This window comes from Schistocerca americana, chromosome 1, assembly GCF_021461395.2.
Source record: "Schistocerca americana isolate TAMUIC-IGC-003095 chromosome 1, iqSchAmer2.1, whole genome shotgun sequence".
Taxonomy (NCBI): Eukaryota; Metazoa; Arthropoda; class Insecta; order Orthoptera; family Acrididae; genus Schistocerca; species Schistocerca americana.
The window spans coordinates 545,226,841-545,252,006 of record NC_060119.1 but is presented as its reverse complement, the minus strand read 5'-3'; the positions used below and the strand labels follow the sequence as shown (position 1 = coordinate 545,252,006).

At 40.7% G+C, this 25,166-nt stretch overlaps 1 protein-coding gene across 5 annotated transcripts in view; it reads left to right on the top strand.

Annotated features, from left to right (window-relative positions):
- LOC124605800 (protein turtle homolog A) overlaps positions 1-25,166 on the top strand; it is a 113,845-nt gene that overhangs the window by 24,693 nt on the left and 63,986 nt on the right. For all 5 annotated transcript variants that reach the window (XM_047137719.1, XM_047137729.1, XM_047137737.1 and 2 more), the window contains exon 4: positions 3,878-4,007. In XM_047137719.1, coding sequence (XP_046993675.1) covers positions 3,878-4,007 — 130 coding nt within the window. The remainder of the gene's footprint in view (positions 1-3,877; positions 4,008-25,166) is intronic.

Below are 25,166 nucleotides of genomic sequence, written 5' to 3'. Positions count from 1 at the left end.
AAATCCTGGTGGTGGAAGAAATTTTCATCACTTTTATCTGACTTGGCAAGGGAAGGACATGGTGACATGGAGTTAGTGGCTTTCTATCACTGTCCTGTGTTCAATTTCTCCCCACAGTGTCTCATGAATAGATGGTGTGTAATACTGCTGATGGTGAACCATCCAACAGACGGTCTTGTTGATACTATTTGGCTGTGTGTTGGCACTGGGTTTCACCATGTCATCTCTCTCTCTGTCATCAGCAACACAAATACTACTCCGTACATACTCGAATCAGTCACCTACACTCAACAGACACGACTCTCACACTTTGTGAAGGAATGGTGTCATTTTCAAGTTAGCTGTCTGAACCTAGAATGCATACAATATTACTTGGCCACTAGTTGCGCAGAAGGCGTGGTAGGGGAGGGGACACCAGTAGTGGTGGGGGCTCCCTAGCGGACAGGACAGCGCGGTAGTGGAGGTGTTGCTCTACAGCAAAAGCCTTTGTGCAAACACGTACCTCACAGAACTTGTGAGCTACAGCTAGTGAGACTGAAAATGATCGTATTAACAGGTTAAGCCAGTACGATAAATAATCCAACAAGCCGACCATTTATTATTAAAACCACAATGGGTACAGGATCATGCTGAAATTCGATCAGAGAGAGCAATTTATTTTCACCTATCTTGTTCACCTTATTTTCTTTTTCATGTTGCCATGTTAAAATTAGCTTCTTTTCCCAAAACAAAACAGTGTTTACAAAGTTTCACCTCACTGACATGCTAATGCAGTTGCAACAGAATCCTGCAACAGTCTACTATTAATAAAACTGTCAAAGACAAATGAAGATCAGTAACTTAAGAAAAGCTCGTGCTTTGTATACAAATAAGAGTGTGATTGCTTCATTTATGGTGTTACAAAATCCATACTAATTCTCATTTCGCCAGATATCGATAGCCCATCAAAGCATTACATTATTTCGTTGAAAAAAATCTCTAGTCACTCGTATATCACAGTAGATAATAAAGTTTCACATGATGGATATATAACTTAATACCCTCCGCTTTTCATGCAATCATTTGCCAAAAATTCTTTGCAATATTTCGAACCATGTATGAGATCTGAAGGATGATATGAATATTTCACCTCCTCTCTCATTTGAGCACATGACCAGAAATGAGTGCATTTCATACAGTCAGTTTCCTCAAGATTGGTGGCAGGTATAGATCTCGTCTCAAGTTTAAAGAAAAATCCAGTATGTTACTCCATGCCAGAGAATGTCTCTTTCGTAACAGCTGAAGCTCATAGCTCTGTAACCGATAACCAACTGAGGCAGCCATCCATTTGGAACACAGGGGTGGACTCACCCAGCACGGAGAGTGAGGATGTGCTTCTGTGGACCAGCCAAGTAATCCTGTGCAAGCTCTAACCCTTGGGGTCTCCCAGCCAATGATACCATACATCTTTAATGTACAGTACAAGAGAGTTTAGAAGCTAGAGTATTTGTACGAGAGTTACAGAGAAACGAGAATGCTAAGATGCAATCAGCAGAAATCATTTCTGATGCATTAATTTTAACTTGATACATGCTGGGAACATTTTTATTTATTTCTCTTTGCAATCAGCACTGATTCCTGTTGTTATGAGACCCTGATTGTGATCTTTTTTATCCCACTGTTAGAAGTGCTTTTCATATTCTTTCATCCACTGCCTCTTGAACCTCGTCATCAGCAAAAGTTTTTCCCTGCAAGTCTTCCTTCAACATTGAAATAAGTGGAGAAATGATCATTGTGTATGTTTTGGATTGTACAATAGTGTGTGTATACTTCCCATCTGAAGGTAGTTCCTTGGTGTCACACACAGTGTACACATGGGTGCAGTCACAAAATACAGTTTTGTAATGTCTCAGAGTAGACATCATCATCATATTGTACCCCATAGCCAAGTATTTCTTAAGAACTGATTTTCCTGTCTCAAAAAATGATTATCATGATTAATTCATTTGCATGATATTGAGGTATGGAAATTGTTCCTTAATATTTCGAGAGTGGAATCATTCTAATGATTGTCACTTTTGTTCAGGAGTTTAGTGATCTAGGTATATGTTACTACAGTGTAGTCAAACAGATTTTCTTCTGCATAAATGCTGGTATGATAGCTAGTGAATTTCATTTTTGAGCTTCAACCAGTATGTGAAATTTCAGCTTTTCATGATGTATTGGCTGCTTGAAAAGCCCAAGTTATTGTAGCAGTGTACAATTATGTCTGGCACCTTATGTACACACATTTTCTGCTAACGCAGCATGTCTATCCATTTAATGAACCATTTTTGACACATCTGGACGTTGGCCGCAGTTTCTCATCTGTTAGTGTGTATGTTTTGAACAAGTTTTGTTGTCAGGGCTACAGGTGGCACTCCCTTCTTTGATACTTCTGAATATCGTTACTGACATTTTTTAAATGCAACACCATTTGACCACTGTTTGCTTGTTCAAAACATTTTCACCCAAAAAAAAAAAAATGAGCTGGCAAAAAAATTCAGCTGTTCTTTTCCTCTTCCATGCTGAAGATCAATTGCAGCCTAAATTTAATTCAAGTTAGTCAGTATAAATCTGGCATGAAATTATAGTCAGCAAACAGGAAAACTACTCTTTACGGAATATGCTTCAAATGACTACCATTGATGTTGATACATAACCTCATTATTGTTTAGATTATATTGTCATGATGTACCACTAAATGTTTTTCAGGCCAGTTTTAATTTAGCTACCCTGCACTTAGTGTAACATGGAGTAGTAGTAATTACTTTGAATTCACTTTACCTAAAACTAAAACCTAGTACAGCATAACATGTCACACGGGCAAAAGAATAAATGGCAGTATTGGAAACTCTGAATAAAATAACTTTTATTCAGTTTTTGTTTACATTGTGTCTTTACTGTTTTGATGAACAACATGCCATCTTATCATCCTCTTCAACAAACCATTCTATTTCTTTCTTTTGATTTTTATCCTCAGTTTGATGGTTACATCTACTAGAACAGAATGTATATGTAGTTGAGTTGTGTACATCACAATTTATGAACTTGGAAGGCATATTTTTTCAGTGGTGATATCCAGATGAAAATGTTTACTGACCTGGTAAAAATTACAGCCAATTTATGCCAGTGACCTCTATATGTGTGGGTGTTGTCAAAAGGATCATAAAAACATAGTATGGTTGTGAATTGAATTTTATTTCCAGTTGTTTCTTTGCCAGGAACTGATTCCATTCCACGAGACCAAATTGAAATGACTTGTCATTAAAGCCATGTAAAGTGACAGAATATATCTGTACACAATAAGCAGTAACTTTTGCCCAAAGATTATGAAGTTCCCTCCAAATTTTGTAATATAGGCAGCTGAAGGTGGAATTTTTATTTTACACCTGACATGAAGTGCTACAGGTGCAGTAATGAGCACAAATTAGTATCATTAATGTGGTTTAACACAATAACTGTTTTCAAAGGAGCTAAATATGCTCCATATATAACATTGTGAGAGTAATCCAGTATGAGAATGAATCAACAAATTATCTTTCCATGGCAGAACACAAAATGAAACAAGCAATACTGTATTTTCAGCAGGACAACAACTATAAAATATAAACAGTGTTGTATGTAAAAAAATTTGCACTTAATCTGCCTTTTGTTACTACTGTGCTACAGCTGGTAGTTGTCGTGACTTCTAAATAAATTTAACAATGGCATTGAAGTTTCACTCTCAAAGTTATCTTAAGTCTAATTATTTTTTCTAGTGTTTAGCACATTGCATGAGTGCAGTATTTCTCCTCTTTCTCCACCAGCTGCTTCCTCTTGTAAACAGGCAAGTGATGCTATGGATTTGTTTTTTCAGAGGCAAGTTGATGTTTATCATTTGAAGCCAAATACTACATATATATTTAGACTGTGGGCAAACAATCAGCTTGGAAAAGGAGTGGTGACAGTAATGGAAGCAACTACTTCACATGATACACAAGAGATTGGTAAGTTGGTTTGGAACTTATACAACTTCACTTTAATTTCAATAAAAAAGTGTCTTGGATTGTTACATTTGTGACCTATGAGAGTCTGCTTCCAATAGAATGTAGCAATATTTGAAGTGCACTTAATTAGCTCACACTTACATTTTTGAGACTGAAATTCACATATGGACAAAGAGCAAATTCTAAACATTGTTTTGGGTTGGTGTAATTATATACTGTTGTTCTGCAATAGAGCAGCAAAAAGGAACTTTGTTGTTTGAGAGGAAGCACTGAAGATAACTGGGAAGAACCTTAATACATAGCAATTTTATTGATTGGTCACATCAGATAGGCTTTACACTGCTATTGACAGTTGAAACATAATATGATTCCCAGATGGTTTGTGAGTATCAGAGGGAAAGGAATGAGGAGATGGAGGTGAGATTTGCCTATTATCAACTGATGGAGTGTGCTTAAGATACTATACTTGTTTCCATGACGGTATCAAGTGCAGTGGGACCTGGTTGTGATCTTTTTTTTTTTTCTTTCTTTAATTAAAAGAATTCGTTTGAAAATAGGTAACAGTATTGTGGTGTACACAGTACAATGGGGTGTGCCCAAGCTGAAATGCCGTGTAGTAACACGGTTCACGTTTTCTGCCGCACTTCACATAGCGTAGACCGGGAACTGTCTCCTAGGCATGCCCGATGTGAACTGACTGGGCACGGCCCGTGCTGCCTGAGTTGTTGTTGTTGTTCCGCCAGCGGAGGTCACGGCCGAATTCCCGCGTGCCCTCTGGTGGACGGGACTCTACTTGCGGCAACTACCGTCTGTGACGCGCTGTGCTGATGTGCGCCTCCCGCGATCTTTCTGGTAGCTATTGCACTCCTCCCCCTTCAGGGAGTGAAGCCACTGTGATCCACTGCATCAGAAAGTGGAGCGTCGTGCAGGAACGATGACCTCCACGTCCATCGGAAGGCTGGAGTCGAGGGGATCTGCCAACCCTCGAGCCAGAACCTTCGAGTACGGCTGGAAGTGACCCCACACGAAGAGGCCCCCATCGTCCCACCACCGGAGCCCGGGACAGAACGGGAGACAAGCCGTCGAACTCCGGATCCTGGTCCACCTCGGGAGGGACAAGACCCAGTGGCGGGGACGATGGGGAAGGGACGACCACAGGTGAACCTGCCTCCTGAGGAACTGGGCCTGCAAGGGGGCCGGCTCTCGCTGGGGCATCTCTAACGATGGCGCTGCTGTTGCTAGAGCTACTGGAGGCTGACAAGGCTGAGAACCATCGCAGTGCGGCTGAGTCACAGGGGGGAGGGGCGGTAGCATCCCCTGAGAAACCAACACAGGTGCCGTCAGTGGGGAAGCCGGTGCCCGAGGAGTCGGAGGGTGGCTGCCCAAACGTGGACGTAGCTGATTTTGGTGATGATGTGCCTCCCGGTCCCCTGCCTGCAAGGTATAGAGCCGGCAGCCATTGCGGCGCAGGACCACTGCCGGTATCCAATGTAGATTGCGACCAAACCCATGTGCCCAGACCGACATACCCGGTGGAAAGCCAGGTACTCCGTTTTGCGAAGACTGGCGAGGACCAGGCCGGAGGAGGCGCAGCAGAGTCCTAGGTTGGCGCCTGTGGAGGAGCTCTGTGGGGCTGCGTTCTCCCATTGGTGTGGTCTGGTATGCAGTCAGGAAAAAGTCAACGCCTCCTCCGCAGGAAATTCGTGCACATACTTTTTCATCTGCGTCTTAAATGTGCACACCATGCGCTCGGCTTCCCCATTCGATTGTGGATGAAAGGGGGGAGAGCAAAAATGCCGAATACCGAAGCGCCTACAAAAATTTTGGAAGGTCTGCGAAATAGACTGAGGTCCATTGTCCAAGACCAGGGTGACTGGCAGACCTTCCAAAGAAAAGATTTTTGCTAGAGCCTGGATTGCGACTTTTGAAGTGGTTGAGGAGCAGCGAACCACATATGGGAACTGGGAATAAGCATCAATGACAATGAGCCAAAAGCCATTGAGAAACAGGCCCGCAAAGTCAATGTGAACACATTCCCATGCCTGGGTTGCAGACGGCTATGAAGAGAACGCTGACCTGGGAGATGCCTGTTGGCTCGCACACTGGGAACAGGCGGCCACCAAGTGCTCAATTTCTCTGTCAATACCGGGCCAGTACACATGTGTGCGAGCCAAGGTTTTAGTACAGGAAACACCCCAGTGCCCCTCATGTAATAACGTGAGGACTTCCCTTCGCAAACTTGCAGGAACAACCAAGTGAGGAGCTGTATCATTGGTAGCCAGAAGGAGAACTCCTTCCAAGACGGAGAGGCAGTCTCGCAGAACAAAATAATTACGAAGAGGATCCGAGGCCCAGCCTGGAGGTCGGGATGACCACCCATGCTGAATGAGGCGAACTACTTGCCGGAGAACCGGGCCAGCTGCCGTTTCCCTGGCGACTCTAGAACTAGTGATCGGGAAGCCATCAACCGCTTGGCGGGACGCCACATGCAAATGAAAACACATAATCTCCTCTTGATCGAACTGAGGATCCGGGCCCACTGGAAGATGGGAAAGAGTGTCTGCGTTGGCATGCTGTCCGGTAGGGCAAAAATGAATGTCATAATGGTACTTAGAGAGGAACAAGGCCCAGCACTGTAGTCTGTGGGCCGCCCTATCCAGAATCTGAGAGCTGGGGCCAAATAACAATAGTAACAGCTTATGGTCAGTGATTAACTGAAACTTTGTGCCATACAAGAAAGGGTGAAACTTGGTAACAGCGTAGACAATGGCCAAAGCCTCTTTTTCCACCTGGAGTAATGGGCCTGCGCGGGACTAAGACTTTTAGACACAAACGCCAGTGGCTGCTCGGAACCATCCACGTTGCGATGGGCAAGGACTGCCCCCACCCCATACTGCGAAGAATCGGTAGCCAGGACCAACGGCTTATGGGGGTCAAAAGTAGCCAAACAAGGCCCTGACGTGAGGAGGCCCTTCAACAAGGTGAACGCTCGCTCGCATGCAGGCGACCAATCAAAAGGAACACCCAAGCGCAGAAGGCAGTACAGGGGGCGGGATATGGTGGAAGCCCTGGGAATGAACCGGTGGTAATAGGCAATCTTGCCTAAAAAAGCTTGTAACTCCTTCAGCGAAGCGGGCTGCGGAAGGTCGACGATACCTTGGACCAAACGTCCTAGTGGCTGGACGCCATGCCGAGAGATGGTGTAGCCCACATACTCAATAGACGGTTGGAAGAAGTTTGACTTACGCAGGTTGCAACGCAAGCCCACGGACCTGAATTTGAGAAAGCGGGTGTGAAGGTTGTGCAAGTGTTCCTTCGTGTTGCGGGCTGTGACAATTATGTCGTCTAGGTAATTAATACAATAAGGGATTGTCGACGTGATGTGCTCAAGATAACGCTGGAATATCGCCGGGGCCCTGAATATTCCGAAGGCCAATCGCTGTGTGGGGCGGCGGGTGGATATTTTTTAGAATAAATGTTTTGTATTTATGCTGTTTGCCGTTCTCAACACTGGCTCTCTAACTACAATATTGGCAACCAGAAAGTGATTAGCAAAACGTGAAGCCTGTAATTAGTATTCCTAGTGCCCACTTCATCTGAGAAATACATTTATAGCTACAGCTTATAGCTCTGAGGAATTAGGAGATTGTCTGGGATTCATAATCAAAAACCATTCTCTCTAAAATGTTCACTATATTCTGACAGTCACAGACCAAAAAGAATCCACACAATCCAACTACCAGAGCAGTTCAGAGTCTAATGCGCTGATGCCACTATAACTGTTCAAATTAAATGTTTAAGTGAATGCTCGCCATAATTTGATGATAATGTTCATCAAACGCCACGCTAATAATGGTAGAATGTCTGTCCTGCGGCGGCACGTGAAAATACGACATACGCAAACTAAAGATAGATCATTAACGTCATCCCAAAATTAACACTTCACTCGAAAACGATTTCATGGTTACGCGTATCCCGAGTAACTTATTACTGCATCCGAGGCTGTTTATATCAACGATACCGACACGACGCGACGCGACGCGACTCCCGGCACAGGTGGTGCGCTAATCAGCGTCTGGAGAGAACTGGGGTCTTTTTTCCTCACGCAGCGTTCTTACATATAAAGCCGCGGTGCGGATGGCTAAGGGAACACCTGATCAAATCTGCTCACCCGACTAGCCGCTGGGCTAGTAATGCACCACTTTAAGTTATCGAATAAATCATTGCTTCCTTTGCTGATGGCCGATGAAGCTCTCAATTTAAATGTGCAATCAGCACACAGGTAAGTAATCATAATAAAAGTCTGATGTGGCTAAGTCAAATATTTTGTGCGAGATAATGAATTTAATTACACTACATGCAGTAGACGAGCTCTGAACTTGCCCTTTGGAGATACCCTATCGCCATAGTTTTATAGTTATTCAGTTGAAACTTCTCACATCTTTATGATTATAGCGGATCTCCCTTCTACTTAAATTTAAACATCCTAGCTTTATTTATTCGCCTACTTAATCTATCTTGCTTCCTTAATTTTTAGGATAAAAACCAGAAAATCATGAATTTCAACTAAAATTTTAATTTGTGAGATCCAGAATACTGTTTCTACTAAATTATTATGCAAAAGGAATCTAAATATAAATTTTTAAGTTTCTAGCTCTTTTCTGTTGCGCCAATGATTTATGACGTCAGAGCTAGTTATAGCGGACTGGCTGGCACACAATGGAAAGACTGATGTGAATTTTATAAGGCGTGAGTAGGCTGCTTCCCTACATCACCCTCTACTTAATTTTTTTGAATGTAAATGAAAAAAAATTAATTACAAAAAGGGGAGCAAGAGTACAGCTTAACTCCCTATGAAAAATTAAAATTGAAATCTAAACATATAGAAATATTAAAAGAAAACTTATTACCTACTTCAATTATTTAAATTGCTGGCATGTTCACTGCCTCTTGAGCAACATTATCACTCAAAATTTATGCAAAATCAATGAAACACTATGGCATACATATTGCCTTAGACAGACAGACACATAAAAATATGTAAAATTATGAAAGTCTTAAATCCATTAAATTGTCTGTAAGTATTTTTCATACACAAATTCAAAGAAAATAACACAGTTCTTCATGATACATAATCAGATAATTATATCCTGGGGCAGATATGGACTCTGACCACAGCCTATTGGTTGTGAAATGTAGATTAAAACTGAAGAAACTGCAAAAAGGAGGGAATTTAAGGAGATGGGACCTGGATAAACTGAAAGAACCAGAGGTTGTACAGAGTTTCAGGGAGAGCATAAGAGAACAATTGACAGGAATGGGGAAAGGAAATACAGTAGAAGAAGAATGGGTAGCTATGAGGGATGAAATAGTGAAGGCAGCAGAGGATCAAATAGGTAAAAAGATGAGGGCTAGTAGAAACCCTTGGGTAACAGAAGAAATATTGAATTTAATTGATGAAAGGAGAAAATATAAAAATGCAGTAAATGAAGCTGGCAAAAAGGAATACAAACGTCTCAAAAATGAAATCAGCAGGGATGGCTAGAGGACAAATGTAAGGATGTAGAGGCTTATCTCACTAGGAGTAAGATAGGTACTGCCTACAGGAAAATTAAAGAGAGCTTTGGAGAAAAGAGAACCACTTGTATGACTATCAAGAGCTCAGATGGAAACCCAGTTCTAAGCAAAGAAGGGAAAGCAGAAAGGTGGAAGGAGTATATAGAGGGTCTATACAAGGGCGATGTACTTGAGGACAATATTATGGAAATGGAAGAGGATGTAGATGAAAATGAAATGGGAGATACGATACTGCGTGAAGAGTTTGACAGAGCACTGAAAGATCTGAGTCGAAACAAGGCCCCGGGAGTAGACAACATTCCATTAGAACTACTGACGGCCTTGGGAGAGCCAGTCCTGACAAAACTCTTACCATCTGGTGAGTAAGATGTACGAGACAGCCAAAATACCCTCAGACTTCAAGAAGAATATAATAATTCCAATCCCAAAGAAAGCAGGTGTTGACAGATGTGAAAATTACCGAACTATCAGTTTAATAAGTCACAGCTGCAAAATACTAACGTGAATTCTTTACAGACGAATGGAAAAACTGATAGAAGCCGACCTCGGGGAAGATCAGTTTGGATTCCGTAGAAATGTTGGAACACGTGAGGCAATACTGACCCTACGACTCATCTTAGAAGAAAGATTAAGGAAAGGCAAACATACGTTTCTAGCATTTGTAGACTTAGAGAAAGCTTTTGACAATGTTGATTGGAATACTCTCTTTCAAATTCTGAAGGTGGCAGGGGTAAAACACAGGAAGCGAAAGGCTATTTACAATTTGTACAGAAAGCAGATGACTGTTATAAGAGTCGAGGGATATGAAAGGGAAGCAGTGGTTGGGAAGTAGACAGGGTTGTAGCCTATCCCCGATGTTATTCAATCTGTATATTGAGCAAGCAATAAAGGAAACAAAAGAAAAGTTCGGAGTAGGTATTAAAATCCATGGAGAAGAAATGAAAACTTTGAGGTTCGCCAATGACATAGTAATTCTGTCAGAGACAGCAAAGGACTTGGAAGAGCTGTTGAATGGAATGGACAGTGTCTTGAAAGGAGGGTATAAGATGAACATCAACAAAAGCAAAACGAGGATAATGGAATGTAGTCGAATTATGTCGGGTGATGCTGAGGGAATTAGATTAGGAAATGAGACACTTAAAGTAGTAAAGGTGTTTTGCTATTTGGGGAGCAAAATAACTGATGATGGTCGAAGTAGAGAGGATATAAAATGTAGACTGGCAATGGCAAGGAAAGCGTTTCTGAAGAAGAAAAATTTGTCAACATTGAGTATAGATTTAAATGTCAGGAAGTCGTTTCTGAAAGTATTTGTATGGAAGTGAAACATGGACGATAAATAGTTTGGACAAGAAGAGAATAGAAGCTTTCGAAATGTGATGCTACAGAAGAATGCTGTAGATTAGATGGGTAGATCACATAACTAATGAGGAGATATTGAATAGAATTGGGGAGAAGAGGAGCTTGTGGCACAACTTGACTAGAAGAAGGGATCGGTTGGTGGGACATGTTCTGAGACATCGAGGGATCACCAATTTAGTATTGGAGGGCAGCGTGGAGGGTAAAAATCGTAGAGGGAGACCAAGAGATGAATACACTAAGCAGATTCAGAAGGATGTAGGCTGCCTTAGGTACTGGGAGATGAAGAAGCTTGTACAGGATAGAGTAGCATGGAGAGCTGCATCAAACCAGTCTCCGGACTGAAGACCACAACAACAACAACAACAACAACAACAACAACAGTCTTTTCTAAACCTGAAAGAAAATTTCACAAATCATGACACTCCACGCTTTCACGCGGCTGCCAGGCTGCCGTTATCTGGTTTGTCCTGTAGAACAAACAAAAAGATTGCCTCAGACTCTGTTCACTTAATATCTAAGAGTGGGTCACAATTAAATGGGGATATATACATTTTATCTTTCAATATGTTGCTGGAACAAAGTTAACAGAACTTTTTCAATTTTACTCTCGTGGTTACTTAACTGTCATAAAATCGGTAAACAAATGGCTCAAAACGCCGTTAGTCACGTACTAGAGAAAATTTATGCTCAAGGCATACAATCATAAATCCTATTTAATCTCAATTTATTATTTCTGGGCCAGAACACTGAACCAATGCTCAGTACATTCTTGATACATTTGTATTTTATTTACTTAGCTGACTCATCTTTGATTACCTTATTCTTAGAGATAGTATGAGTATATTTGATTAGTAGTTGTCTTCTCAGCCTCTTTGTACATGTGAGTAACTTGTGGTAATAATACAGTTCTGAGCGTTCAAAACACACTACGTTTAGTTGACTACTAAATCCACTTATTGGTCTTTTGCTGCTGTGTCAGTTCCACATCTGCAATTATGTACTTACTTCATCGAAGTGTATTTATGCTGAGCTATAAATAATGTTTCACATCTGCCATTAGGTTACTCAATTATGTTGCTAGTGTATGTACTTATTTAACACTCACTCTATTAACATTAATGCATAGGATAGCACATTTATTTCATATCTATAGTGTATCGCAGCTGATCAGTTTGCTCACGTTGCAATCCATTTCCACTTGATTGGATGCTGAAACCACAGGTAGTCTCTCTCGACCTACCACTAAAGTGCATTAAGTAATTATGGCTGAGCGTAATGCTAAATTCCTTAAACCTATGGGACACCATGAGCTGCTCTCTCTCATCTAACATAAGGGTACCTATGGTCGCATTCACGCCTCCAACTCATAACCTCAATACATGTAGGTGTGTCCTGTCACACACTACACCAGATAACGGCCAGCTCCAACCTTATAAATATTTCAAGGACGTGTCCTTCACGTCTCAGCCACAAACACTGTTCAATTCTATTACACTGCCATTCCTTGCTACACGAGGTGAGTTCATTCTTACAACTTATCTGCATATTTTTCATAACACTAAGCAATCTCTTTTACTATTAATTAGTTAGCTCTACAGCATACAATAGGTTTCACTGCCACTTCAGATCCTGCTTGTACACGAATTTGTATATCTTTTTAAATTACTGTTGGTGGACCATTTCCAATAAAACATCAACTTTGTACTTATAATATTACCAGGGTGTCTATACATACTTGTTACTCAAATACCTTTGTATCTTAATTACATCATACTTCTCTGTTGTTTATGTCACTGTTATTAGGTTTGTCACATTAGGTATTTTCTTCACTAATCGGTGGATAGAATGGTTACAGAATTCATGGCTTGATAGCCATGACGGAAAATTTTTGTATTGCAACGGAGGAGTCGAAACTTTGGTGGATAGGAAAGATGAAGAATGATTGAGACCTTAAAAGGAAAGAAGATCTCACACAGCTGGGACTGCACAGCTGCCACACTGTGTAGAGGTTACAGAACAACCTCCTCCCTACAGAATTCATTAGTTTATTATTGGCTTGATAACCATAATGGAAAATTTAATGTGTTGGAAAGAAGAGGTCGAAATTTTAGGTGAATAGAAAAGATGAAGAGAGAGTGAAATCTGAAATGGGAAAGAATATCTCACACAGCTGGGACTGCACAGCTGCCACACTGTGTAGAGGTTACAGAACAACCTCCTCTCTACAGAATTCATTCACTACCTATGAACTTCTTTAGGTCGGTCACGTTCCTGAGACCGAATAGCTTTTTACTCTTAGGGTACTCTAGCCTATATGCATTGGCATGTGGTTTTCCTATGAGCCTGAAAGGTCCTTGGTATACGAACATGAATTTCTTTGTTTCTGCATTTATTTTCTTTGATTTTTTCTTGGTTTTGAAAAGGACTAACTGACCTATTTCAAAACTGGTGGGTACAGCTTTTGCGTACTGGAAGGCAAATTCCACTACTCGTTGAGATGCTTCCTCTGTAATAAGCCTTATACTTTTACTAAGATTAACACCTTCATCCCAATATCTCCTATTTTTCAGAACTCGTATAGGCAGCTCCCAAGTTTCATCATTAGTTACTACATGTTTATCAGTAAAAGGTACCATAATTACTCCGGTTATCAGCAAGACCAATTTTAACTGGCTTCTTTCAAAGTCATCAACACTCTGATATTTCGGCAAGAAATCTATGCCAATTAAAACCTCAATACTGAGATTGTTTACAATTAAGCATGGATGATCAATTAAATTACCATTAATATCAAAGGGCAGTAAAACTTCTTGCTTTACCGTTTTTGGCACCTTGCCAGTAGCACCAATTATTCTTAGTTCTGATTACTGTAAGCTCGTCTTTACCAGGTAATGCATCAAAGGAGGTCTGAGATATCACACTCACCTCACTTCCACTGTCTAAGAGACAACGAACATTGTTACCCAACATATTCACTATTATTATAGGGTGGCTTATTCTAGGTTGTACAGGTGGTTCCTCAAACTCATCCAATAGTTCCTTTTGGATTTGTCTCCAACTAAAGTGATTGACATCTGTCTTCATTACATTTAGGTCAAAGTGTGTAGGGGTTTCCTGAATTACATTTTCAGCTGCCTTTTCCAGTCGGTCTATTAATTTTAAATCGAAACACCGCACGACTTCATTACATTTAGTTTGCTGAACACAACCCAAATTACTGTAGTCTGATCAATTCTGCGCTTCCAGACCAGGCATAACCCTAGTTACAGCTAAACCACTTTCACTATTATCTACGGGTTCCTTCTCTAGTGACAACTGGTCACAGCTACTGGGTTCATCGACCCCCAACAGGCTATCCTCTACATTCTGACTTACCTCCTGTTCTAAATCTATTAGTACAGTATCAACATCCTGCACAGGCACTTTAGATAAGAGCACATCATCCTCATTGTAAATATAAGCATGAATTTCTTCTGCTTCTTCACCTGACAATTCAGTATTTTGTAGCTCTTCCCTACCGTTACACTGCTGCGGCTTCTCTTTCTCTTCCCACTTAGAAAGTGTCTCAAATGCGGTATCTATCAAATACTGTGAGTGGTTTAATATTTCTGCAGTATCATTGGATGCTACCGACCCATCATCCGAATCCTCAGTTTGAGTATTCTGATCTGTCATACTAATTACTGTAATTACTGGCTTAGGAAAAGCAACCGCCTGGTGAGCGCCAGTATCCTCATAGACGGGAACTAGTTTTCCAGCCTCTGCCTACTACTGTTACCTTTATTTGCATTATAGTTCACTGGCACAGCATTGCTTTCAACACTGTTGTTTACTTACACATTTTTGTTAGGAACAAAATTACTATCATTTGGATGCCATTGTTGGTTCTGGTAATTATTTCTCCAATTCCTACCTTTCTTAGGATGGCAAACACCTATTGTTCTGATGTTTACATTGCCATTCTGCTCGTTCTTAAAATTACTACTAGTGTTATTAGCATTTCTGTTACTACATGCTTGCTCCTCATTGGCAGCCACACACTCTACACGTTCCAAATATTCAATGAAACGATCCAGATTGTCTCTAGGGGCAGATATAATTCTAGTTTGCCAATACCATGGCAGTTTGGCTTCAAGACCTAGTATTATCATTTCAGGTTTTAGCTTTTCGGCCAAATGTGACAAACGTGAGATCCATGACCTGGCAAACTCTTTAATAGATTCCTTGCCTGCATTGAAGCGTTTTCCACTCCAAAATTCTCTCAACACTTCATTTTGCTTATTGCTAGACCAATACTCATTAATGAAAGCTGTTTTAAATTCCACTAATGTTTTACACTTCAATATAACATCAGCTGACCAACGCATGGCGTCACCCGCTAAATGGCTTCTAATAAATGAGATTTTCTCTCGTTCAGACCAAGTTGGTGGAATCACATCTTCAAAATCGTTCCAGAAATCTAGCGGGTGGATATTTTTATCTGGATCGAACCGCAAGAACTGCCGACAGCCGATAAAAGCGGCGTTTGCAGCTACAACTTGTTGCATACTACCATTACCAGAAGTTACTGAAGCTACTTTACTCTCAGTGTTAGCACTAATATTTTCTACTCTCATTTCAACATTATCTACTCTTTGCACAATATGAGCAGTATCAGTTTTGATTGCATCTACTTCTGCTTGACATATGTTTACTTTTATATTAAAATCTTTAAACCTATCTGACCACAGTTCAGATTCCGCCTCGATCTTTTCTGTTAACTTGTGCTCCAGCTTCGCATCTTCCATTTGGAAGCCTTTGCGAACTTCAGCAACTTCGGATTTTACTGTTTTATACATCTCAGATAACTGTTGAGCAACCTTTTTCTTAATATCCTCATGGTTGTAATCAGTTTTATAATTTAAACTGTCCAGATCCTCTTTCAACTTATTGCAGCCAGTCTAGAAGGAAGTTTCTAATTCAGCTTTGTTGGATTCTAATTTATTGTCCATTGCCTCAAACCGTTTATTAAAATTGGTTTGGCTGGCCACAATCCTGTTATTTATCTCAATTATATCAGATTTTAACTCAGCTGTCATTCTAGCATTACTGGCTGACATTTTTGCATTACTGGCAGCTATTGCTTGTAATATTACATTTAAATCAATAGCCTCAGTATCTTTGGGTTGCTCACTAGCTGGCTTTTTATCACACTCAGGTGACGAAAAACTAGCTCCAACACCAGAATCATCAAAACTAAATGAAACTTCTGATTGATCAGTCATATCTAACTTCTCCTTTTTAAACTCTACCATCTCTGATGACTGTTTCTTTTTTAATTCATCAGAGAAACTATCATCCAACAAATTAACAATTTCTGATTTCTGCTTTACTACAGGGGTCTCTATTATTGAATCATTGCCCCTTTTCACACTGCTGTCAGGAGACAATACTTCATATTTCACTTTAACATTACTATTTTCATGCATATTTACACTTGAACCATTGTCTGGATTTTCAGTTCCCTCAACAGACATAGGTTCTGATTTAAGTTTAACCTCAGTTTCTTCTGGCGGTTCCATCACCGACAGTCTTTTAGTGCAGGATAGTAAAAATTGTAACAGCTTTTCACTTAACTTAGTTCCTTCTGCACGACGTATGGCGTTGCCGGCGCAGCGTACCAGGATTACTGATGCGACGCGGCGCGTTGAACTGCAGACGGCACTTCGACGGCTGCTGTGTGTTTGTGTGGCCCGCAACTGCAGCTGCGGCTCCGGTTGCTCCGGCGGACGACTGCGATGAGACAAAACTGGCTTCTCGCGATGCCGGCAGCGCCGCTAGACTCAGTGCCAGCTCCGTCAATCCAGATGCATTGTTAATCCAATTGCGTCGTCTACATGCACACGTAACACTATCACTGTTCTGTTACTCAGTTGCGTGTCGCATTTCACTCCCGAATCCGAATATTTAAAAATCACTTTCACTTTTACTCAGTTTCTTTCCCGGCCGATGCACCATATGTGGGGCGGCGGGTGGATATTTTTTAGAATAAATGTTTTGTATTTATGCTGTTTGCCGTTCTCAACACTGGCTCTCTAACTACAATATTGGCAACCAGAAAGTGATTAGCAAAACGTGAAGCCTGTAATTGGTATTCCTAGTGCCCACTTCATCTGAGAAATACATTTATAGCTACATCTTATAGCTCTGAGGAATTAGGAGATTGTCTGGGATTCATAATCAAAAACCATTCTCTCTAAAATGTTCACTATATTCTGACAGTCACAGGCTAAAAAGAATCCACACAATCCAACTACCAGAGCAGTTCAGAGTCTAATGCGCTGATGCCACTATAACTGTTCAAATTAAATGTTTAAGTGAATGCTCGCCATAATTTGATGATAATGTTCATCAAACGCCACGCTAATAATGGTAGAATGTCTGTCCTGCGGCGGCACGTGAAAATACGACATACGCAAACTAAAGATAGATCATTAACGTCATCCCAAAATTAACACTTCACTCGAAAACGATTTCATGGTTACGCGTATCCCGAGTAACTTATTATTGCATCCGAGGCTGTTTATATCAACGATACCGACACGACGCGACGCGACGCGACTCCCGGCACAGGTGGTGCGCTAATCAGCGTCTGGAGAGAACTGGGGTCTTTTTTCCTCACGCAGCGTTCTTACATATAAAGCCGCGGTGCGGATGGCTAAGGGAACACCTGATCAAATCTGCTCACCCGACTAGCCGCTGGGCTAGTAATGCACCACTTTAAGTTATCGAATAAATCATTGCTTCCTTTGCTGATGGCCGATGAAGCTCTCAATTTAAATGTGCAATCAGCACACAGGTAAGTAATCATAATAAAAGTCTGATGTGGCTAAGTCAAATATTTTGTGCGAGATAATGAATTTAATTACACTACATGCAGTAGATGAGCTCTGAACTTGCTCTTTGGAGATACGCTATTGCTATAGTTTTATAGTTATTCAGTTGAAACTTTTTATGATTATAGCGGATCTCCCTTCTACTTAAATTTAAACATCCTAGCTTTATTTATTCGCCTACTTAATCTATCTTGCTTCCTTAATTTTTAGGATAAAAACCAGAAAATCATGAATTTCAACTAAAATTTTAGTTTGTGAGATCCAGAATACTGTTTCTACTAAATTATTATGCAAAAGGAATCTAAATATAAATTTTAAGTTTCTAGTTCTTTCTGTTGCGCCAATGATTTTTACAGAAAAACATCCAAATTTCGAAAATGGTTAAAGTTATTGAACTAATAGTCAACACATATTGATTTAGTATTACTCCTGACATGCTAGAAACATTTCAGGTTATTTACTTGATTTTTAAAGTATTGCGCAACATTTATGACGTCAGAGATAGTTACAGTGGACTGGCTGGCACACAATGGAAAGACTGATGTGAATTTTATAAGGCTTGAGTAGGCTGCTTCCCTACATCACCCTCTACTTAATTTTTTTGAGTGTAAATGAAAAAATAATTAATTACAAAAAGGGGAGCAAGAGTACAGCTTAACTCCCTATGAAAAATTAAAATTGAAATCTAAACATATAGAAATATTCAAAGTCTGAAACACACCCCAGGCCCTCGTCAAAAATATCCGGAAAATCAGAGATCAAAGCTTCCAATGTCTGAAACACACCCCAGGCCCTCCTCAAAAATATCCGGAAAATCAGAGATCAAAGCTTCCAATGATTGATAGGGAACGTCTTCGGAGACCAACTGTTTGGTGTCAGCGATAGAAAAACCGAAAGCCTGAAAGGCATCCAAGCCAAGAAGGTTAGCGGAACTCGCATCACTGACAACAATAAAAATAATAGGCCGAGTGACTGATTTGTAAGTCACATCGGTAGTGAATTGACCCAGTAGGGGAATGAACTGTTTACCATAACCGTGTAGATGCTGGTAAACTGGCACCAACGGGGGCAACCCAAGGTCGTAGTAAGTTTGTGCATTCAACAAAGAAACTGCCACGCCCGTATCAACTTGCAGTTGTAATCGGCGCGACCGAACCGACACCTCGATAAAGAGTTTGTGTGCCAATGCGTCGGGAGCCTGGCCCAATGAAACTTCCTGAATGTCAACGTCCATGTCCTCTGTACCTGCTTCCTTCGATTCTTTTGAGGCTGAGCGGCAAACTTTAGCAATGTGTCCTTTTTAATTACATTTGTGACAAACGGCCCAACACTGTGGGGCACTCTGATCGACAGTGATGTATATAGCACGACGCACAGGACGGTAACAGGGGCCGGCGGCCGGAACTCTGTTTACGCGCCGTGCGGGAGCGGCCGTAACGGCCGGATTGTACTGCTCGCACGTCGTCCACCCCGGACGCAGTGGACACGACTGCGCCACCCTGAACCGCCGCGACGTCGCACCACGCTTCCAACTGTTGACCTGCGGCGTGAGAGACTTCATATAATCGAGCAATGGACAGGACTTCCTCAAGGGAAGGGGCTTCTAACTGCAGGGCCCATTGCCGGACCTCCCTAACAGGGGCCGAACGAACAATGAAATCGCGCACCATAACGTGGGCATACGACTCTCGCGACTGCTCCGTGACAAAATGACACTTGCGACTAAGACCGTGCAGGGTAGCGGCCCACGCCCGGTAAGACTGATGGGGCTGCTTCTTGCATTGATAGAACTCGACCCTAACCGCCACAACATGCGTGCTGCGGTGATAATATGAAGACAGCAATGAACACAATGCATCAAAAGACAAGGACGATGGTTCCTGCAACGGCTCTAGTTGCCACAAAACGTGATACAGCGAGGGAGATATCCAAGACAAGAAAAGAACACGACATACCTCCGCATCGGCAACATGAAACGCCTGGAAATGCTGCCGAAGGCGATGTTCGTGTGTGTCCCAATCCTCCACCGTCTCGTCATACGGGGGAAAGGGAGGAGGGAACGGCGCTGGAGCAGACTGCGTGGAGAGCAACGCCGGAAGCACTTGTTTCATGGTTGTCATGAGCTCCATCTGCTGCTCAACCAAAACCCGCACTAAATCCTCCATGCCGTGGATAAAAAGCTTCGAAACCGGAACGACGATGCAACACGCGAAAGAACGACCCTACTCGTTGCCAATTGTGTAGTAACACGGTTCACGTTTTCCATCGCACTTCACATAGCGTAGACCGGGAACTCTCTCCTAGGCATGCCCAATGTGAACTGACTGGGCACAGCCCGTGCCGCCTGAGTTGTTGTTGTTGTTGTTCCGCCGGCCGAATTCTCGCGTGCTCTCTGGTGGACAGGACTCTACTTGCGGCAACTACTGTCCGTGATGCGCCGTGCTGATGTGTGCCTCTCGCAATCTTTCTGGTGGCTACTGCAGCCAGACCATTAGCCAGGCTAGATTATCATGTAAAGATGTTATTTTGGTATCAGAACAAAGCTCTAACAGTAAGAAGACTGAGAGGAGATGTTCACATCATTTCAGGCAGAAGGCTATAGCCAGAGGGAGCGTCCACTTTTGTCCAGCATTATAACACCCAGAGTATAGCATTAAATGCGGTGGCTTTATTGAAATATAAAGAGAAAATGACAGTATATTTTCTCAATAAGTCAGTATAAAATAGAGGATTACAACCATTGTGGTCTCCTCTTAAAAACTGATTACAATTAAACTCAATACTCACAATGGATGTAATAGAACGTAACACAATATCGTGTAACAAATTAATGGAATTGACTTTATAATGTAAAAATTCACTGTGGAACAGTAGTGGCAATTAAGCTGATTAGTTGTCTGTAAAAATGTAACTTTGAGGACAAAATTCGGCAGTGGTGATTTAAATCTTTTGGTATTTAAACTTGACTTTTTCCTGTAATACATTTTGTGAAGATGTGTGTGGTATGTCACAGTTGTGACAGATCTGTCACTCTCTCAGTGAATGGTACTTTTAATAAATCTTGCAAATATAGAGTCACCTTTTTTTACTGTTCTTGTGGTTTAGCTAATCTGTCCCACAGCCATGCACAAACTACTACTTCCTATGGACTTTGTTTCCTTGCAGGATGGTGCTTTCAGAAAGTAATAACTATTCTGAGTTACTAAATGAAGTGGGCTCTTCCACAAAAACTCTTTTGTATTTTAACTATCCAACTCACTAATAGACAGCTCCCAAATCAAGTAGCTCACAAATAGCTTTATAAATAAACTTCAGCATAACATATATGATGCCCGACTTTCTATTTGTATATCAAAGTTAGAATTTAGTGATACAGCAATTCATTTGTTTGGGGTCACCATTGACATTGTCAGTGGCTGTCTTCCAGAAGTGCATGACACCACCAGGTCATAGTGCCAAAGCATAAATGGGCCCATACAGCAAGTGAATTATTCTATTTCATGTCACAGCTTGCCGCTACTCTTTACTGTTACTGCTCATGCACTATCTGCACAAACCAAAGATTGGTGCATGCTGCCCACTTACATATTACTTAATAAGTTATTAAATGACAAAATTATCGTTAGGTATCCTGAAGGCCAGTAGTGGAACAGGGCATTCCTAAGAATGCCTTGTTACACTGCAACTCACAGAAACAGCTAATGAAGTTCATTAGTTAATAAAAGCTCTAATGATAGTGGGATATCGGACCTCGTGTATGAAGTATGTTCTCTAAATAGTATGCATATTAAATACGATAAGAAAGATCATTCAAAAATAGAAAATAAAATCCATGTCTGTAGTCGTACAAACTTGTGCAGTCAGGGTATAAGTATACGTAGCTGACAAAATTTGCCTGGGAATGAATCAAAATTCAGACTCAAAATTATACTTTCACAGGGCTTAACTATAAGTACATATATGCAATAAAAGTTATATAATAAATGTGAAACATAAAAATGTGTTGTAATAGGGATTTTGACTTGGAAGTACCTCAGAATGGATGTTATGCAAACTGTAGGCATTGTTACTTCTCAAAGTGTAGCAGCTTTTTGAAACTACCAGCTAAGGGGAAATCATCTCATGAAAATAAATGAAGCTGATTCAACGTTAATTAAGGAAAAGTCGGCATGTGTGTGGCACATAGCATGTGACATAGACTTTAAATATAAAATTACGTGTGGTGATAAGATAGCTGCAATGTGATAGTACTTGTTAGTAAAACTTTTTGCAATGTATGGCAGGGATGATAAGTCAACAAGTAATATAAGATGAAGAAACAAATAGTCTGTTTGCAGGGCTATCATAATTATTTATTTATCAGTGGCACATTTTTCCTGATTCACACATCCTCAGATTGGCTCATATTAGATGGTGTTAGGCACATGGGATATGGGATACCGAGAACACAGAATATCCCAGCAAATAACTTCCCTCATCAAATATTTGGAAACATTGCGTGGTGCACTTGTTGAAATATGCAACATAGTCCAATGAATGCAAAAGAGGATTAGATCTACATAGATGTTTGAAAACCATGGTGAAAACTTTTAGCTGTCTTTTATTTTGCACACTGCTACTAGTTTGTCGTAGACCATTTTCAGGCTTAGCAGGCACAAATGACTGGAATGTTGTACCATAATATAAACAATTAAAAGTTGCATTGAAGGCCAACAATAGCCAATAAAATTGTCAGCAGTATAATAATTGTTAAAATTCAATAACTTATTGACTTCTAATTGTTTACTTCATGGTGTGACATTCCTGCCATTTATGCTTTCTAAGGTGGAAAATGATCTATGACTGAAACTGGTAGTGTTGTGCAAAATAAAAAACAGCTGAAGATTTTCACCATGTATTTCAACTGCTATGTACTAGCTGATTTTCTCCACTTGTAGAGATGTAGTTGCCCAAATCCGAACTATGCACAGAGTACTGGATATGAGAACACACTTAGGCATGTGCCAAGTGTCATCAGCACACAGCAGATGATATGGGCTGCAGATACTTGGCACATGTTTCAGTGTGTTCACGTGCACAGTACTATGTACAGAGCCCAGAGATGAGTAGCTACACTTCCTACATTTTTGCATGGTGACAGATCTGTGTAGGCCTGATCCTATGTTGCATTCATTGTCCCACAACAAGGACACCACATTCGACGAGGGTAGTTATTTGTTGGGGCATTCAGTATGCATGGTATCCCATGTACCTGACACCATCTAGTATTAGCCAATATGAATGTGCCTGAATCAGGCAAAACACGTCATTTGTAAGTAAATAGTTACTACAACCTTGCAACCAAAACTGCTTGTTTCATCATCTTATCTATTAGTGATTTTCATGTGGTTGTTACACATGTCATATATGCATTAGAATTGTGGAAGTGATGAAAGAAGTCACAGTTGTCATGTATTATTGAAAGTTTGTTTACTGAGGGCTGTGTACTTAAATTCATGATATGATTAAACTAAACAGTGATACAGAGTCCAAAGAAATGAACTCTCACCCTATTACTGTGAAATAAGAATACTGGCAAAATATGATACAACAATATAAAGCAAATATAAAATTAAACTAGTATTTCAGCTACCTGAAATTGTTTTAAATACTAAGGCAAAGTATATGGTTGCAAAATAAGCGATAAGGCAAACACTGTCTATGATAATTACCAGAGAGATGAGGTTACCATCTTCTTAGGGTCACAAAAACATTTCTAATACCTTTGTTTATATAAAGCAAATCCTATAGTTCCTCCTAAAAAATGTAATAAGTGATGAAGAGACAGAGTGCAAAAGTGTGATAGTGAACTTTGTTTTTTGTTCCTTGCTATGGCTGCATAGAGAGTTAAGTTAGTGAGCAGACTCGGTAGCTGCCTATGTCTTGAAGTACACTTTAAATGTACTTTTTTCTCCTTCAGCTTCAAAATCAAAGTGTAAGTTTAAAAAATATATATTAATCAAGAAATGTAACATGCTAGTTAAACTTAAGTGTCAACTTAAACTCTCTTTGAAAAATAAATCTTAGAAAAATATTTTTTACCTAAAATCCTAGGAAAAGTGACAGAATAGCACTATAAACATTATATAGAAGAAAGGAAAGAAAATATTAAAGTATTTCTGTACAAGGAATTCACATGTGGTATTTAAAAGCTCTTCAGCAAAAAACCATGTGGAGGCAGAATAGCAGAGATTGGGGATGGAGCTCATGATGCATCACTAATACGTGATGGCTGCCCAGGAGAGGCAACAGGAGGAGAAGTAACCTGGTACCATAAGCCCTCTCTCTGGGAGAGGAGGCGTGAAGCAGGAGTGAGTTGCACACTTGGCTGCCTTATGAGTAACAAGGCTGTAACACTTGTCATACATACTCGTTGCCCACACCGACAATGAGCCGACTCAAGATGCTCACTGCAGAAGCACCAGGCTGCTATCTTGTGTGAACAAATTATGCTAGAACTATGGAATATTGTTACTTCCACGTCTTAGACTCATCTTCCACACTGTTGCTTAGCTGCTGTAGAAAACACTTTCAAGCTTGCCCATAACAAATGCATGAGAAAATACATGACACAGGGGGAAGTAGAACTTTAAATATAAGGGTTCATTCACATTGCAGTAGCAGAAAAATAAGCACACCTTTTTTTTAGTACGTTACTAAATAAAAGGACACATTGTATCAGATGCTTTTTAGGAAGGGTTTTAAAGGACGTGACCGCCTGTTCAGTTCGTCGTGGTGTATCAAAAGCCAAAGTGTTGGACACTTAATTGGACTCCTACTTCACCTTTGTAGCTGAAGTCAAGATGTCACAGTAAATAGATGGGCATCAAGATGATACCTTAAGGTATGTAATGAAGTAGCTTCTCCTTCATGGAGATAGCAGGTTGGAGAGATTTAGGATAATTCGTTGTTTCCAGTTCTTCGAGTCAATTTCTGTATTATAAGGGCAGGACCCATGAGTGCTGTGTCATTTGTTAACTTTATATGTGTGTTCCATGGAGCAGTGAGACAAACAGTGGTCCAGCATGTTATTGCTACTGCATTCCAGCATGCAGTAATGTCTGAGGGCTGCCATACTAATACAGAGGCAGTGTAATGACTGCAAGAAAGATTGTGGTGCGCCGACAGGATGTTCAGTGACAATGTTACACAGGTACAATAAATGGGAATAATAAGATGAACCTGATACATCCTTTTTAGTGGTAAAGAAAGCATAGAGTGTAAAACACAGGAAATTGGATGCTGATCTTCAGAATCAAAAACTAGACAGAGGGTCTTCAGAAAATATCTGACCAACATTACGTAGGTT